The following is a 15,216-nucleotide window of genomic DNA, read 5'->3' on the forward strand; positions in this document are numbered from 1 at the left end:
TAAATGTCCAAAGTTTAATTCAGCAGCAAAGTAAAATGTTTTGATACTACTGTACATTACTGAGACATTTCCATAGAAGACTTCCTTCATGTTTTTAGTCTTGTATTTCAGAATGTTAATACTGAATACATTATCATACCTCCCAACATGACCCTCTCCAGGAGGGACACAATGTTCTGCTTCTGGACTTTCCTCTTAATGTATGATTGCCGGCACCTGTGTTGAACAGGTTAATGTATAAGAAAGGTGTTTCAGCACAGGTGCTGGCAATCATACATTAAGAGGGGAGTCCAGGAGCAGAGCATTCTGTCCCCCCTGGAGAGGGTCACGTTGGGAGGTATGCATTATTTAGCGGAGCATGGCCTGACTGCTGTTGCAGGTAGAGGTGTTATCCAGTACACAAACCCTGCAAGAGTAGCCTTGTCAGATTACATCATAAATAAGACTCCCATAGAATTTATACAGAGAGTTGGGGTATTGATATTTTATTATTTATAGGTAAAATGTCACTTTCACGTTTATTAATAACACTGCCACAGCACATAGGATCCAATCATTTGTTACATAAGCTATACCCACACAATAACAATTTTTCCCTTTTCTAGATAATTTCTCCCTTTTTCTAGGAAAATGCACTGTTGACTTTATTTCTGTTTGCATTGTTTATTGGACTGTGTACTGCTATTATTTTTTTCTATCACCATCTCTCTGTTTCTTTTGGAGCATTCAATACATTTTTTAAAGAAAACAAAATATCAATGGACATTTAGTTTTTGAGCCACCAATGTATAGACTGTGGAACAGTTAACGTAATGTTGACACATGCAGAGTACACAGTAAAAAGTTGATAAACTGCACTACATCATATTGGTTGTACCCCATTGTAGTAATCTGTATATTTAAGGAAAAACATGTATAAAACCCTATCTCTCCAGCGACCCAGTGTTCATGAGATACTTGCCCCCTGCAGATCAGTAGCAATTTGTATGCTCCTTCGGAAAGTTACTGAGTACTGATTGGATGGCTGCCACGCCCACAATATGCAAATCAGTGTTCCCAAACCAACCAGGAAAGGGTGTTCCCCATATTTTGTGTGTGGCGGGAGTTCTTGCTAGTAACGCATTACACTGTCAGTGAACTGGGATAACATGAAGGGCTGAAAAATGATTAAGGGCCTATTGGGAAAATCGGAGGAGGTGGGACCACGGTCGTGTGGGCGTGTACTGTACATCCCTGGACTTTCAGCCCTAATGTCCCCATAAATGAATAAAAGTAAAAACAGGGCATCAATGTGTGAGGAAATCGGAAATACAATTTTAATACTTATAATTTATGGGCAATTGTGTAGCCAGCTGGGCGGCTGCTCATCATACTGCTGTCACGATGATGGGCCTATTTTTATCTGAAGGCCAGGAGCTGTAGCTCCATACGCCCCATTGTTAATCTGGCCCTGGTAACATGACATAGCAGATGATGGGTAACACACCTGGATTAGCCTCTGGAGTACAACTTTGCAAATCTGTTTCTTATCATTCAATTGTAATTCCTGCTGTGTCATGAGGATGCTGTAGCGACCAAAAAACTCAATGTATGTCCACCTAGAAGGAAAAAAAAGCATTACAATAATCTAAACTGAGAGTCTAAGCAATCTAGGGAGTGTTCCGTGTGTGGTCACCTTAACAACAGAAGACAGACCTGGAGGGATAGCTTTGTGCACTTATCCGGATGGTTTCCAACACACCACATGCCCGTAACTGCTGGACAACTCTGATGGAGTCTAATCTGGAACAATGGAAAATGGATATTTAGTAGGAAGAGACTGGAAAGTTTGGATATAATGTATTACAGTTACATATAGAAATAGAAAGAATGTCAACGCCAGAATCCCGACAACTGGCATCCCGACCATAAGTATAGCGGGCGGATTAGGGTTAGGGACAGGTAGGAGGTTAGGTTTAGATGCCACCTGGGGGGAGGGTTAGGGTTAGGCTGCGGGGAGGGAAGGAAGGGGGGGTTAGTTTTAGTCTGTGGGGAGGGGGGGTTAGGTTTAGGCACCACTAGGGGGATGGTAGGTTTAGGCACTAAGGGGGGAGAGTTGGGGTTAGGCTGCGGGAAGGGAGGGTTAGGATTAGGGGGTAGGGGAGAGGGGATACATTCTTACCTCTCCACGGTTGGGATTTTAAAGATCGGGATGCTGGCATCGGTATTGTGATCGACGGCATCCCTTCTGCAGGTCAAGCATAATGAACCCCTAACGGGATGCGGTTAAGATGCCAGGTGTCGGTATTCCAACTGCCGGGATCCCGACAGTCTGCATCTTAACCGCATCCCGTTAGAAAATACGACATGCACTTGTATTGTGACATAGAGAAAGAAACACGCAGAGCAGGTTTAGTGTATTCCTTTTACATAGTAGCACTTTAAGTTTACACTTACTCAAATGGAAGCTTTTCATCATTGGGCTTTATGCAGCGTACATAGTGAGGAGTAGTGGCATTAAGGGTCTCCATGAGTAAACACAGAGAACTGCGAAACTGAAAACACAGAAAACAGACACATGACATGGACCAGAGACTGTGAGGGATGAGCTGCACAATCCATAACACCTCGTCCTCTACAATCAGATCACTGGAACACAAAACGCATTCTAAGGGGTCCATTTCTATTCATACTTCTTATGCACAGGGGATGCTGACGGCATTCACAATGCAAGGGACAGAAAGCTTTAAGACAATCTAGTAAAGTAACAGAGATAGAAGACTGGAAACTGGCAAATTTCTACATTATCTCCCAATAAATCAAGGAAAATTGGATTTAAGGGGACATGTGAGATCTATGTTTTTTATACTGTCCCATCCATATCAATAACTTAAAAGAAATCTATTTCCTAAAAGCACAAATCTGACATACCAAGTCTATGAATCTCAGCCCCACCTAAGTATTCATGAAGCGCCCAGCTATCACAGTATCTCTTTAATGATACAAACTACCAATGAGTAGCGCACGCCCTGTTCTACTCTTAAGACGGTACACATTATAGCGATGTGTACACGGGCAACATGCCGTCCGACGGGCTGACATATCGTAGCATGCGTGCACATTAGAATGATGTAATGGAGGATGGAGCAACATCTCACTCCGTCCCTCATTACAATATACAATATCGTCCGGTTAGCAGTGCAGCACGGCCGACTGAGCGACGTTGCTTGCGACCACAGGCCTGCACATATTGGTCATACAGACTGAGCGACGTTGCTTGCGACCACAGGCCTGCACATATTGGTCATACAGACTGAGCGACGTTGCTTGCGACCACAGGCCTGCACATATTGGTCATACAGACTGAGCGACGTTGCTTGCGACCACAGGCCTGCACATATTGGTCATACAGCCTGAGCGACGTTGCTTGCGACCACAGGCCTGCACATATTGGTCATACAGCCTGAGCGACGTTGCTTGCGACCACAGGCCTGCACATATTGGTCATACAGCCTGAGCGACGTTGCTTGCGACCACAGGCCTGCACATATTGGTCATACAGCCTGAGCGACGTTGCTTGCGACCACAGGCCTGCACATATTGGTCATACAGCCTGAGCGACGTTGCTTGCGACCACAGGCCTGCACATATTGGTCATACAGCCTGAGCGACGTTGCTTGCGACCACAGGCCTGCACATATTGGTCATACAGCCTGAGCGACGTTGCTTGCGACCACAGGCCTGCACATATTGGTCATACAGACTGAGCGACGTTGCTTGCGACCACGGCCTGCACATATTGGTCATACAGACTAAGCGATATGCCCGATATGTCATTCCGTTTTGGGCCAATATTGTCTTAGTGTGAACCCAGCTTTAGACAAACAAGTTATTAGAGCCAAATAGGGTGCTTAACATCCTTCTGTGGACTCTTTTCACTGACAACACAATGGCTGCAGGGCCACACAGAAGCAAAGAAGCAGCAGCGACCAAATGTAGGGTGTAGGGGAACAGTCACAAAGCCTCAAAGAAAGGCTACATTTACTTACAGCAGCAGCCCTTTTCAAAGTCGCTGCCTTTTCAGCAGTTTTGGCCACTGGATTATAGGAGCAATAACACTAAATACAAAACATGCCAGGTTTTGTATTTAATATTATTACTCCTTTAAATCCAGCATCTGAGACTGTGACAGCTTTGAAGAGCACAGCTTAGTAAATTTACCCCAAGGTATTAGGGATCAGGGTTTACTTAGAATGTTCCATCTAAAACTGTATTTTCAGAATTCAGGAATTAACAATGCAGTGGCACCCTGGGGTGCTGCAGGGTACTTCCATGGGCGCCTCAGGTTAGTGGTCCAGGACCAAATCCAATTTATGCTCAATATGATAGGCAAAACCAGTGCTGGTGGCTGCCAATCATAAAATACATGGACAAACAGAAGTACAACCCTGTCCGCCACCACATAACTGACCCTAAGAATGCAGGTAAGCACAATTTACTTCATTTAATAATCTTTATTGAATTTCTCAGTAAGAAACTTTTAGCCTAAGGCTAGGGCCACACATAGCGGCCAAGCCGGTCCCACTGAATGGGACCCGCTTGGCCGGGAGGGGGTTTTGTGCGCGCACGGATCCTGTTCTTCGGGATGCCGCAGTACAGGATCCTGTCAGTGACACACAGGATTTCATAGAACACAGTGCACTGTGTGAACACATACACTGAAATGCGGTTGGATCCGGCGTCGGGACTGCTGCATATGTGTGGGTACCTGAATAGGTGCCCATGTGCAGTCTCCTTCTGGCTAAGCGGGTCCCGTTCACTTGGCCGCTATGTGTGGCCCTAGCCTAAGAGTGCCGTATCTCAAGAAAGTTTGGGAACAGCTGAATTAATGGATAACAAAATAAAGGTGACTGTGTAATTATGAGGGGAGCAGAGAATGAGCAGTGTATAGTTACATTGCCTACGTATATTTACACTTGTATATTCTATACACAGTACCTTGCTGCCAACTGTCATTCTGAACTCTTTGTTTGATGGCTTGATCGCTGGCCTTGCAGATTTCACCTTTATAGATGCTCCGTATGGAGACGTGGTTGCTTTACTGTCTTGGAAAAAGTTAGCGCAGAGCTGGAACTAGGATTGGTAAAAGAAAAAAATGCTACTTTCAAGACTCCAGATACAGCATTTAAGATGAACTGCAGCCAGAAGATAACCGTCAGCTTTCATCATAACAGAAATAAAGAGCTATAATTACCCGTTACACAGGTCAGTGGGAATAGTAGATCGCACACACATTTTAGCGATTTGTTTCCTTATTTGAAGGCAAAGCTTAATGATTTTATTTTTATTACATGAAATTAACAGAAATTAAAACCAAAGCCAATATTTTACAGTTTTATCAATGCAAATAAATAAAGATAAACCATACAAATGATAAACATACAAACCTTACTAGTTTTTAGCAGGTCAATCAATACGTCATACACGGTATCACGATTTTTCTCCAAAAATCCATCACATCTGTATTCTACCTACAAATTGTACAAGAGCCATTCAAACAAAATCCTGTAAATGTGACATTTTTTTTTTGTCCCCGGTGCTTCTTCGTGGTTAATTGAATCCCCCCCCTCCGAATCAGTACCGATATTTGCAGTCCAATGATCATCATAGAATTGCCAATTATAATATCCTTAACATTTACAGTGGAGTGTTTCATAAATGACTCTTTAGAACTTTTACTCATAATACACACAAAGAAATGTTCTTAGATTATTTTAGAGGTTCTCAAACGCAGTCCTCAATGGTTGAGGTTTTCGGTAGATCCATGGCTAAGCACAGATGGTTGAATCAAATTGTCTGAGGTATTAATTAAGTCACCTGTGGTCAAGCATGGATAAATTTAAAACCCGAACCGTTGGGGTGCCTTGAGGACCGCGTTTGAGAATCTCTGGGTTATTTTAATGAAAATCTTGATAGCTCCATATTGAATGTGAACCCTTTGTGATCCTTTTGCACTACTGGCACGCTTACGTAAATGTTTCCCATCTTTTTTCTTCAGTTTTGTCCTTTGGTTTATATTTAAAGTACGGTTTATTTACCACAATATCCAGGCTGGACATTAATGTAGCACTGGGAGATGCTAGGTATCCTGGCACACATCTGGTAATCAATGGGTGATTACACTACACAAAACCTATGATGTAATGACTGAGCAATAACAGCTGTATATCAGCCACAGATTATTTACAGTCGTTGCAAGCATTTCATTACTCATATATAAGTTTACCTTATCTGCAAAGTGTTGGATAATAAATGATCTGTTGGACATTCTTGGCTTTTCAAACAAAGGGTTCTTTTGAATGTAGTTGTTGTACAGTTTTTGCAACCAGTTTTCGTCTGTTCCCTGTGGTAACTGAAATACAATGAAGTTGATTAATCTAATGTCCACCAGGGGGTGCACTGCAATAATCTGGCTGAAGAAGAAGAAACACAGAGATGTTTTGCCCGCAGGTAACAAACTAAACTAATTACACCATTTACTTTTTACATGTAATGATTGAATGAAATACTTTAGCATGATGAAAAAGAACGTTAAGCAAAAACAATTCTATAGAAGACATTAAAGTGAAACTACATTCAAATAGAATGGCTTTGATACCTTAATTAACATGAATATACTCAAACAAGATGACTTGTTAAAAAACTGACAGACAATGGGCCTGATGAGGCGTTGGACTTATACCAGTTTGTGTAGTGTAGTGTAGTGTAGTGTAGTGTAGTGTAGTGTAGTGTACAATACACTAAATGGCTCTGTGTATGCTTAAAATGGCTCCACACAGATTTGTGTATGTATATTATTGTGACAAAAATGGCTTGCAGTGGAAGAGGTGTAACGAGGAAGGAAGCCCAGTACAGTAAGTGCGTGCTCGTGTAATTGCACACAGATGTAGACCGGCAGAGAAACACATGTGCCAATTCCATGTGTCCGATGTTTGGTGCAAATACACGCTGCTGCTGCTGCTGCTGCTGCTGCTGGTTGCCAACACTAACTCCACGTTTCTGATTGTGATCTCCTATCTGAAGCTGACAGCTGCTTTCTTTGCTACATATACAGTATTATGCTTGTGTGTGCAATGTTTTAGCTACTGATTTCACACATGATGCTGAGGGGGTGAGTCAGAGGTAGACGCAGTTGCAGTATACAAAGAAACATAGAATGTGATGGTCATACTTACCTACTCTCCCGGATTCTGCGGGAGACACCCGGTTTTTCGAGTAGTCCCCCGCAGCCCCGGAAGAGTGGGCACACCTCCCGCATTCTGCCCACTTCCTAGTGAAGTGGGCAGAATGTGGAGAAAGATACAGCAAAATCGCGGACTGTGGGAGGGGGCGGAGCCTAATGATGCGGTTATATGCTAATTGCGTCGTTTAGCACCGCCCCTATGCAAATATTAACATACTGTGGGCTTTTCCTGGCGAGTAGGCGGGGCTTAATGATGTAATTATCTCGGCCCCACCCACCTGCTTCTCCTCTCCGGGCATCTCCCGGAGAGGAGATTTGAGATGTCGGTAAGTATGGTGATGGTAGATCAGAACCACTTGGCCCATCTAATCTGCCCATGTACATGCACACACTTACACACTAGGATTCATTTGTTGTCAGGAGCCAATAAACCTACCAGTATATTTTTGGAGTGTGGGAGGAAACCCGGAGCACCCGTAGGAAACCCACGCAAGCACAGGGAGAATATACCTTCTCCACACAGTTAAGGCCATGGTGGGAATCTAACCCAGGACCTCAGTGCTGTGAGTCAGTAATGCTAACCATTACAGCGTCCGTAATTTTGTCACTTTTTAGGAAATTAATTGGCAATTATGTCTGAAAGCTTTGAGAAGTTATGTGCTTCTCGTAAAGAATGAAAGATTGTTAGAACAAGTACATGAGGAGAGGCTTTTTGCAAAACAAGAGAAAGAAATTGTTGAATTGCACCAGAGTAATTTTAATTTTCAGCAGGAAGTGGTAGTAATGCTAACCGTGCTTCGCTACGGAAGTTTAAGTATTTCCGCCCGCGTAACTTTAATTTTGAAGGACTTCCTGGTAAACTACATTTTTAGTCTTTCCTTCAGGCTGGAGAATGGCCAGGCTGTCATAGAAAGCTGACTCTGGAACAGGCAACATGCAAATGGCCATGGGAGAAGATGTCACTCCTCAGATCCACACCAGCCACTTTCAAACTCTACCCCTGAGCTTTGTTAATGGTCATGGCGTAGCAGACCTTTACCGGGATTGCAGCCGTTTGAACTGAACTGTAGTCTGATGGGAGTAGAGGAATTCTCGCCGGTGGACGCATGTGAATACTGTTGCTTCAATTACATGTTTGTGCAGAGTCTTCACCTACAGCATGGTACCATTGCACAGTTTGGGTGGATTCAAGTTGCGTAAAAGCATTATGGGAGTGCCGATTTTGAGATAGAGTACCATATCAGTAGCCAGCTTCTTCAACAGAGTGTTGTTAATGTTAACTGCTCAGTCATTTGTTTGAGTGAGAATAGCCCTCTCCCTCAGTCAAAAGATACTTTTACCTCTATTCTCATTCAAGGCTGGGTAGATGCTCTCAGTCAAAGTGTTCAAGTCGTAGACTAAATCACAGAGGTTTTTCCGGAATACGCACTCTTCCCCCCTCCTCCAACAACTTGCCATCCCCTATTTTCAGAAGTAATTCTGAAAATGCCTCTGCTTTCAAGTTGCCTTTAGGGTGCACTCGCATGTTGACCCTCAAGGGAAGGACTTTGCCTCTTGGCCATAAGTAGGATGACTTGAGACATGCCTTGACCTCCTTGGCACAACAGGTAAGGTCTGTCTAAAGTCCAGCAGCACCGTCACCCCACCCATCAGACGGTTGCAGCTCCTGATGTCCCGAAGTGTCCAGTTAAGAGCCTCAATGCCCACCTCGTTGCACATGGTGCACTCATCCCACACGATGAGCTTGACCTCTCGATGTACCTTAGCCATGTCACTCTGCTTAGAGATGTTGCAGAGCGCTGACTCCGAGTGGTTCAGATTGAGAGGCAAATTAAAGGCAGTGTAAACCATCCTGCAAAGTTGCGGCGATACCTGAGAAGCAACAGCAATGGCTATCTTTCTATTGCTACTGACTTTGTCTAACTAAAGATTAATCAAAAAGGTTTTTCGGGGCTAAATGTTATGTGGATTAAGAAATAATGAAGAATTTATAAAAAAACGCATTTCAACCCCTTTGGAATTTTGACAAATCCCTTCTCAGTGGGTGCCTACGTCACAAAACAAAGCTACTGTCCAAATTTCAAGTTGCTAGTCCTCATGGTTCCGGAGATTTTGTGATGAGTCAGTCAGTGGTATTTGGCTTTTATATATGTAGATATGAATGGTGCTCAGCATCAGGCAACATTTCTGTCAACGGGGTCATTTCCTGCGTGACGTCACATGCAGCCGCTGCGACCTGGGACGTGTCTAGTAGCGGCTGCCAGCAGGCAGGAGCTGCGCTGGCAGGGAGCTACTCAGCGGGTGTAAAAGCATCGCCGCTGTGTGATGCTTTTGCACCCTTGCGGGGGAGGTAGGGTCAGACATGCAGGGCGGACTAGCCCTATGCTGTGCGTCCTCCCGCATGTCAAAGTAACTAATCGTAGATGCGCTATATTTAAAACTGTACCCGAGTTTCCCACTACATTTTCTACTGCAATTACTACTATTGAATGAATTTACTTACGAGTAGCGTTTTTCTATAACTTCAATTAAATCATTCAGTACAGATAACTGTAATAGTAAATTAAGAACTAAGAGATCTATTAACTAAGCCTTGAATGGAGATAAATCCGACGGAGATCAAGTCCCAGCCAATTAGCTCCTAACTGCCATGTCACAGGCTGGGTTTGAAAAATGACAGGAGCCAATTGGCTGGTACTTTATCTCCGTCGGATTTATCTCCATCCAAGGCTTAGTAAATAGACCCCTAAGACCCCCTGGGATCAGAGTATTTTGTACTGGATGGACTATATTGGAGGGGGTGTATCTGCCGCTTCCAAACATGTCTAAAAATCAATTAGGGGGAAAAGCCTCTGTGACAGTTAAAGCTAAACTGCCCCCTACCCACATCCCCAAATGTGTCATATCCATACCCAATGTTATCTTATTTTATCTATGTTATTAATCATATTAAGTGTTATAAGATATAAAAGCTGATTATCCTGTAGAACTGCTAGCCATATTATTTTCTGGGTATACGAGGGCTTCTACTAATACTCTGTTAGAAAAGGACAAACTAATTTTAATTCAATTCATAAAAATGATCATCTTTTCATTGCAATCAGTATGTGTGTTGGCAAAGATCAACCAAATTTTCATTCAATCCTTGGGGCGTGGCTTCGGCGGACATGGATTAGCACAGAGGCTGTGTGTCTTTCCAGCTACTTTATCCTGAATTCCCATCCTGTGTCCCCACCTGGGCCTGCAGACCGCCCCAATACCTGGGAGGCAGTGTGGAGGTGCCGCTGTGGGACCCGTCTGCCCTTTATCCGCTGCGGCAGGCAGATTCCGGTGTGCGGGGGTCCGGGGCCCGCTGGATCACGTGGGTCGCCGCCATCCTGATTGCCCGCACTGACAGCCTGTACTTGGATCCCGCCATAAGCGCTGCCTGCACCCGTTTCCGCGGCTGCCGCTGCCGTGGGAGACTGTGGCGCTTTTCCTCCTTTGCTTCCGTCTGTGCCTGAGAGCATCTCCGAGGGGTCCCCGCCCGCAGCGCTGTCACGTGACCCGCCGCCGCTCTCCTCGCTCGCTCCGGCGGCCCCAGACTGTACTCTCCGGCTCCTGCACTGTCCTCCTGTACTCTACTGCTGGGGATGAGGTGCACGGCACGGCTGTACAATATAAGTGCCTGTGCCCTCCCCACATTATAAGTGCTGCCCTGCCCAGCTCAGCTCTACACAGGGGAAGGGGAGCCGTGCTGTATTAACCCCTGGAGTATCCCACAGGGCATATCTGTCCAAATCAATGCTGCATGTGTCCCTTATGCTGTTGTGATTTCTCATTCTGGGCTGGCAGAGGCTGATTCTTCTGATACACTATATGTTCCTGTGGTCGTTCGCTGGACAGTTTTGATATACTATATTTACCCGCAGGCTGCGACTGGACAATTCTGATATACTACACTATATTATCCATTGGCTGCCCCTGGACAGTTTTTGCTATATTATTTACTATACTTCCTCGCTCCCTGCTGTCCGCTCGGCTATAATGGTCAAGCTGCATCAGTCTGCCACGGCTGTGGCGAAGTTAGAAAAATTTGCCAGAAATCCTCTGACACAGTCCCAGCAGGGGGGGGAGGTACGGTCGACTTCGACACCGCCTTCTCCATCGGCTAGCTCCTCATCTGTGGAGGCCACCGATGCTGCTTTACAAAAGGTGCTGGATGCGGTCACGGCCAGTGAAGCCCGCTTGGCCGACAGGATCGGTCAGGTCCAGGCGGACTTATCTATTATACACCAAGACCTTCAGCGGGTGCGCGAGACGGTCGGTGAAGTTGAAACGCGCATCTCCACGCTGGAAGACACGGTTACGCCTCTCGGTAGACGCACTTCTGCTCTGGAGTCTCAGATGACGGAGGTACATAAAAAGATGACGGATATGGAGGGGAGATTGCGACAAAATAATGTCCGTTTCGTCGGACTTCCGGAGAAAGAGGAGGGTGCCTCCCCTGAAAAATGTCTTGAACATTGGCTGCTGGATACGTTTGGAGCGGAGGAGTTCACCTCACACTTTGCAGTGGATGGTGCCCATAGGGTCCCAATGCGTCCACTTCCTCCAGGGGCGCCTCCCCGTACGTTTATTGCCAAGCTCCTTCATTATCGGGATAGAGATGTGATTCTGAGACTGGCCCGCACTCAGGGTCCCCTTAAAAGGAACGGTTCTCCAATTTCAGTTTTTCTGGATTTTGCTATCGACGTCCAGAAGGATAGAGCTCAGTTCGTCCCTGTGAAACGCAGGCTGCGTGAACTGAATATCCCTAATGCCATGCTCTTTCCGTCTAAACTGCGGGTAGTTTCGGACGGAGAAACAAAATTCTTCATGACCCCTCGTGAGGCATCAGTGTGGCTGGACAGACGCTTTCCGGCACGGCGGGCGTTAGCCGCTGATTGAACTTATGCATTTGATTTCTCTACTTGCAAGTATACTGTTTCTCTTATGCCTGCTATGCTATTTTTGTGTTGTCTCGGGAGGGATGTATAGCTATTTGTGGATATACTCTTCATGACTCCCCGCAAGGTGTCAGTTTGGCTGGATGGACGATTTCCGGCGCGGCGGGCGTTAGCCGCTGATTGAACTTATGCATTTGATTACTCTACTTGCAAGTATACTGTTTCTTTTATGCCTGTTATGTTATTTTTGTATTGTCTCGGGAGGGATGTATAGCTATTTGTGGATATATTCTTCATGATTCCCCACGGGATGTTAGTTTGGCTGGATGGACGCTTTCCGGCTCGGGGGGTATTAGCCGCTGATTGAACTCCTGTATGTGATTTTTCTACTAGTCAATATGCTATTATTTTGTGTTGTGCTACTATGTCGCACACGTAGGGGCTCTCTGTGGCTCTTATGGGCCTTCACTGGGAATGGGTAGCTCTGCGGAGACGGGAGACTGTTAGATGCTACTTCTATACGGTTCTTAGGCCTTACAATCTCAGTGTTTGTTTTGTCAAAGTCTTTAAGGGGTAAAGGGTTATACAGTTGGGGTGGGTATAGTGGTCTAGGGGGGGATTCGATTTGAGTTTAGCTGGGAGATTCTTCTGTCTTAAGGTCATTAAATTCTTGGCCCCCTTATTGGATTTAGGAATCTGGCCTTGTTTGGTATTGGCGGAGTATGTTAAGGCGTTCTCTGCCTTAGCTCTTATTGTTAGTATTTAGGGTGTTTTGTTGTTAGGGATCCAGGTATGCTGCTAGTTTTAGGTGGTATACGGGGTGGGGGTTCTTTTAGACTGTTATTATTGATTTGTTTTTACTTTTCGCTGTGCAATGTGCTTGTTTCCGCTACGTCTATGTCGCAACTAACTGCGAGCGTATCTTTCTTGGTAGTCACTGGGGGCGGCCGGCCGCTGGTGCTCTGTGATATTACAACAATGCCTTGCTATGGCTTTGGTTAAGTTTCTGTCGTGGAATGTGCGGGGGATCAATGACAAAATTAAGCGCTCCCTGGTGCTTCGACAGATTAAGCTTTATGCCTCGGATATAATTTGCCTGATGGAAACCCACTTACTGGGTACTAAGATTATGTCCCTTAAAAAACCTTGGGTGGGCTGGGCTTACCATTCTATGCATACTGCAGCGTCCCGAGGAGTGTCGATCCTAATTAGGAAGTCTGTTCCCTTTGCGCTTGATTCTGTGCAAACGGATCAATGGGGCAGATATGTATTTCTCAAGTGCAAAATCAACTCCGTCCCCCTATTATTGCTGGCTGTGTATGTGCCTCCTCCATACTCGCATGACGTCCTTAAAAAGGCGTCTGCCTTTATGGCTGCGTCCCCTGGGGTAGCTGTTATCTGTATGGGTGACTACAACAACGTTTTAAACCACGAGTTGGATAGGTTGTCCACGGCATCCTCCAACCCACAGCCCAAGCGTTCCCCATTTGCAGACACTGTTTCGGAGCTGACTTTGGTTGACCCCTGGAGATTGAGGTATCCCGACTTGAGGCAGTGCTCATGTTTTTCACACTCTCACTCTTCCTTCTCTAGGATAGATTTGGCTCTTCTGTCCCGGGAGCTTTTGCCCAAAGTTCGAACTGTCAGATATGAGACATGGGGTATCTCGGATCACTCCCCTATATCGTTACATATTGACTTAAACTGTCAGCGAGGCCAAGCTGTGTGGAAATTCAATCCCTTTTGGCTGACGCATATGGGTAACGGATCCGACTTGGAAGCTAGCTGGTTAGAATTCTTTGTCATGCATGAAGACACCTCGGATGCGTCTTTGCTGTGGGACACTTTCAAGGCCTTTGTAAGAGGAACATTGATTAAACGGGTGGGGAGTCTTAAATCCTCCTTTAGAAAACGTGAATCTGAATTGGAGGCCCGGGTAGTTGCTTCAGAGCTGATGTATGTGCGCGATGGCCTAGACGCCTCTAAGTTGGTGTGGCTCCATGTGCTGGGTGAATGGAAGGAATACCTGTTGGGGAAAACCCAGCACAGACTTCTCTTCTCCTCGCATGTCCAATATGCTACTGGGGATAGACCAGGTTCTTATTTGGCCAATCTTGCAAGGGGTGACCGCTCCTCTCATACTGTAGTGGAGGTTTTGGACTCGGCTGGGTCAGTACTGGACCGCACCCCCCAAATCATGGCAGAATTTGTCTCATACTATCAGGCGCTCTAGTTCTAAATTGTCCTGTTCCCCACTAGAACTGCGTGACTACTTGGATGGAATCCACTTGCCCCATGTCTCCAGTGAGGCCAGGGCTCTTCTCGACGCTCCTTTGTCGTTGGAGGAGATTGAGATTGCGATCTCTGCCTCCCCCGATGGTAAGGCCTCTAGCCTTGATGGCATTCCGTCAGAACTGTATAGGAAGCATACAAATTTTTTTGCCCCTCAGTTGCTTAAGTTATTCAATGAAATCTTTGCCCAAGGCGCGCTTCCCCCGTCTATGGCAGAGGCGTTGATTATAGTCATTCCCAAGCCAGATAAGGACCCCGGGAGGGTTGAATCATACCGTCCTATTTCCCTGCTGCCCACGGACATTAAAATCCTAGCCAAGGTTCTGGCTTCCAGGCTTAACCAGGTTATCTCCCAAATTATTCACCCTGACCAAACGGGCTTCATGCCTGGCAAGTCCACTGCTGTAAATTTGAGGCGCCTGTTCACTCATTTTCAGGTTTCTCGGGGGGAGGACTGCTCTGCCGTTATAGCCTCTTTAGATGCCGCAAAGGCTTTTGATTCGGTGGAGTGGGCCTTCCTCTGGGAGGCTATGGGTAGGTTTGGCGTGGGCCCCAACTTTATTGGCTATGTTAAATTATTGTATTCTCTGCCCATGGCCAGAGTCTCGGTGAACGGGTTTGTTTCGGACTCCTTCCCCCTGTCCAGGAGAACGAGACAGGGCTGCCCTCTGTCTCCGACTCTGTTTGCCATTGCTATTGAGCCATTGGCATGTTTGATTAGAGCAAATCCAGATATTGTGGGTATTAGGGTTGGCGCAAGAGAGGACAGGATAG

General features: G+C 45.7%; 1 protein-coding gene across 2 annotated transcripts in view; it reads right to left on the reverse strand.

The window, feature by feature from the left end:
- The window catches only part of MYO5C (myosin VC), a 333,517-nt gene that overhangs the window by 200,272 nt on the left and 118,029 nt on the right, over positions 1–15,216 (reverse strand). For both annotated transcript variants that reach the window (XM_063926097.1, XM_063926096.1), the window contains exons 13-18: positions 6,266–6,391; positions 5,427–5,510; positions 4,978–5,112; positions 2,437–2,534; positions 1,696–1,782; positions 1,487–1,598 (exon numbers count right to left, since the gene is read on the reverse strand). In XM_063926097.1, the coding sequence (XP_063782167.1) occupies positions 1,487–1,598; positions 1,696–1,782; positions 2,437–2,534; positions 4,978–5,112; positions 5,427–5,510; positions 6,266–6,391 (642 nt within the window). The remainder of the gene's footprint in view (positions 1–1,486; positions 1,599–1,695; positions 1,783–2,436; positions 2,535–4,977; positions 5,113–5,426; positions 5,511–6,265; positions 6,392–15,216) is intronic.

The sequence above is a fragment of the Pseudophryne corroboree genome, chromosome 6 (assembly GCF_028390025.1).
Source record: "Pseudophryne corroboree isolate aPseCor3 chromosome 6, aPseCor3.hap2, whole genome shotgun sequence".
Lineage (NCBI taxonomy): Eukaryota > Metazoa > Chordata > Amphibia > Anura > Myobatrachidae > Pseudophryne > Pseudophryne corroboree.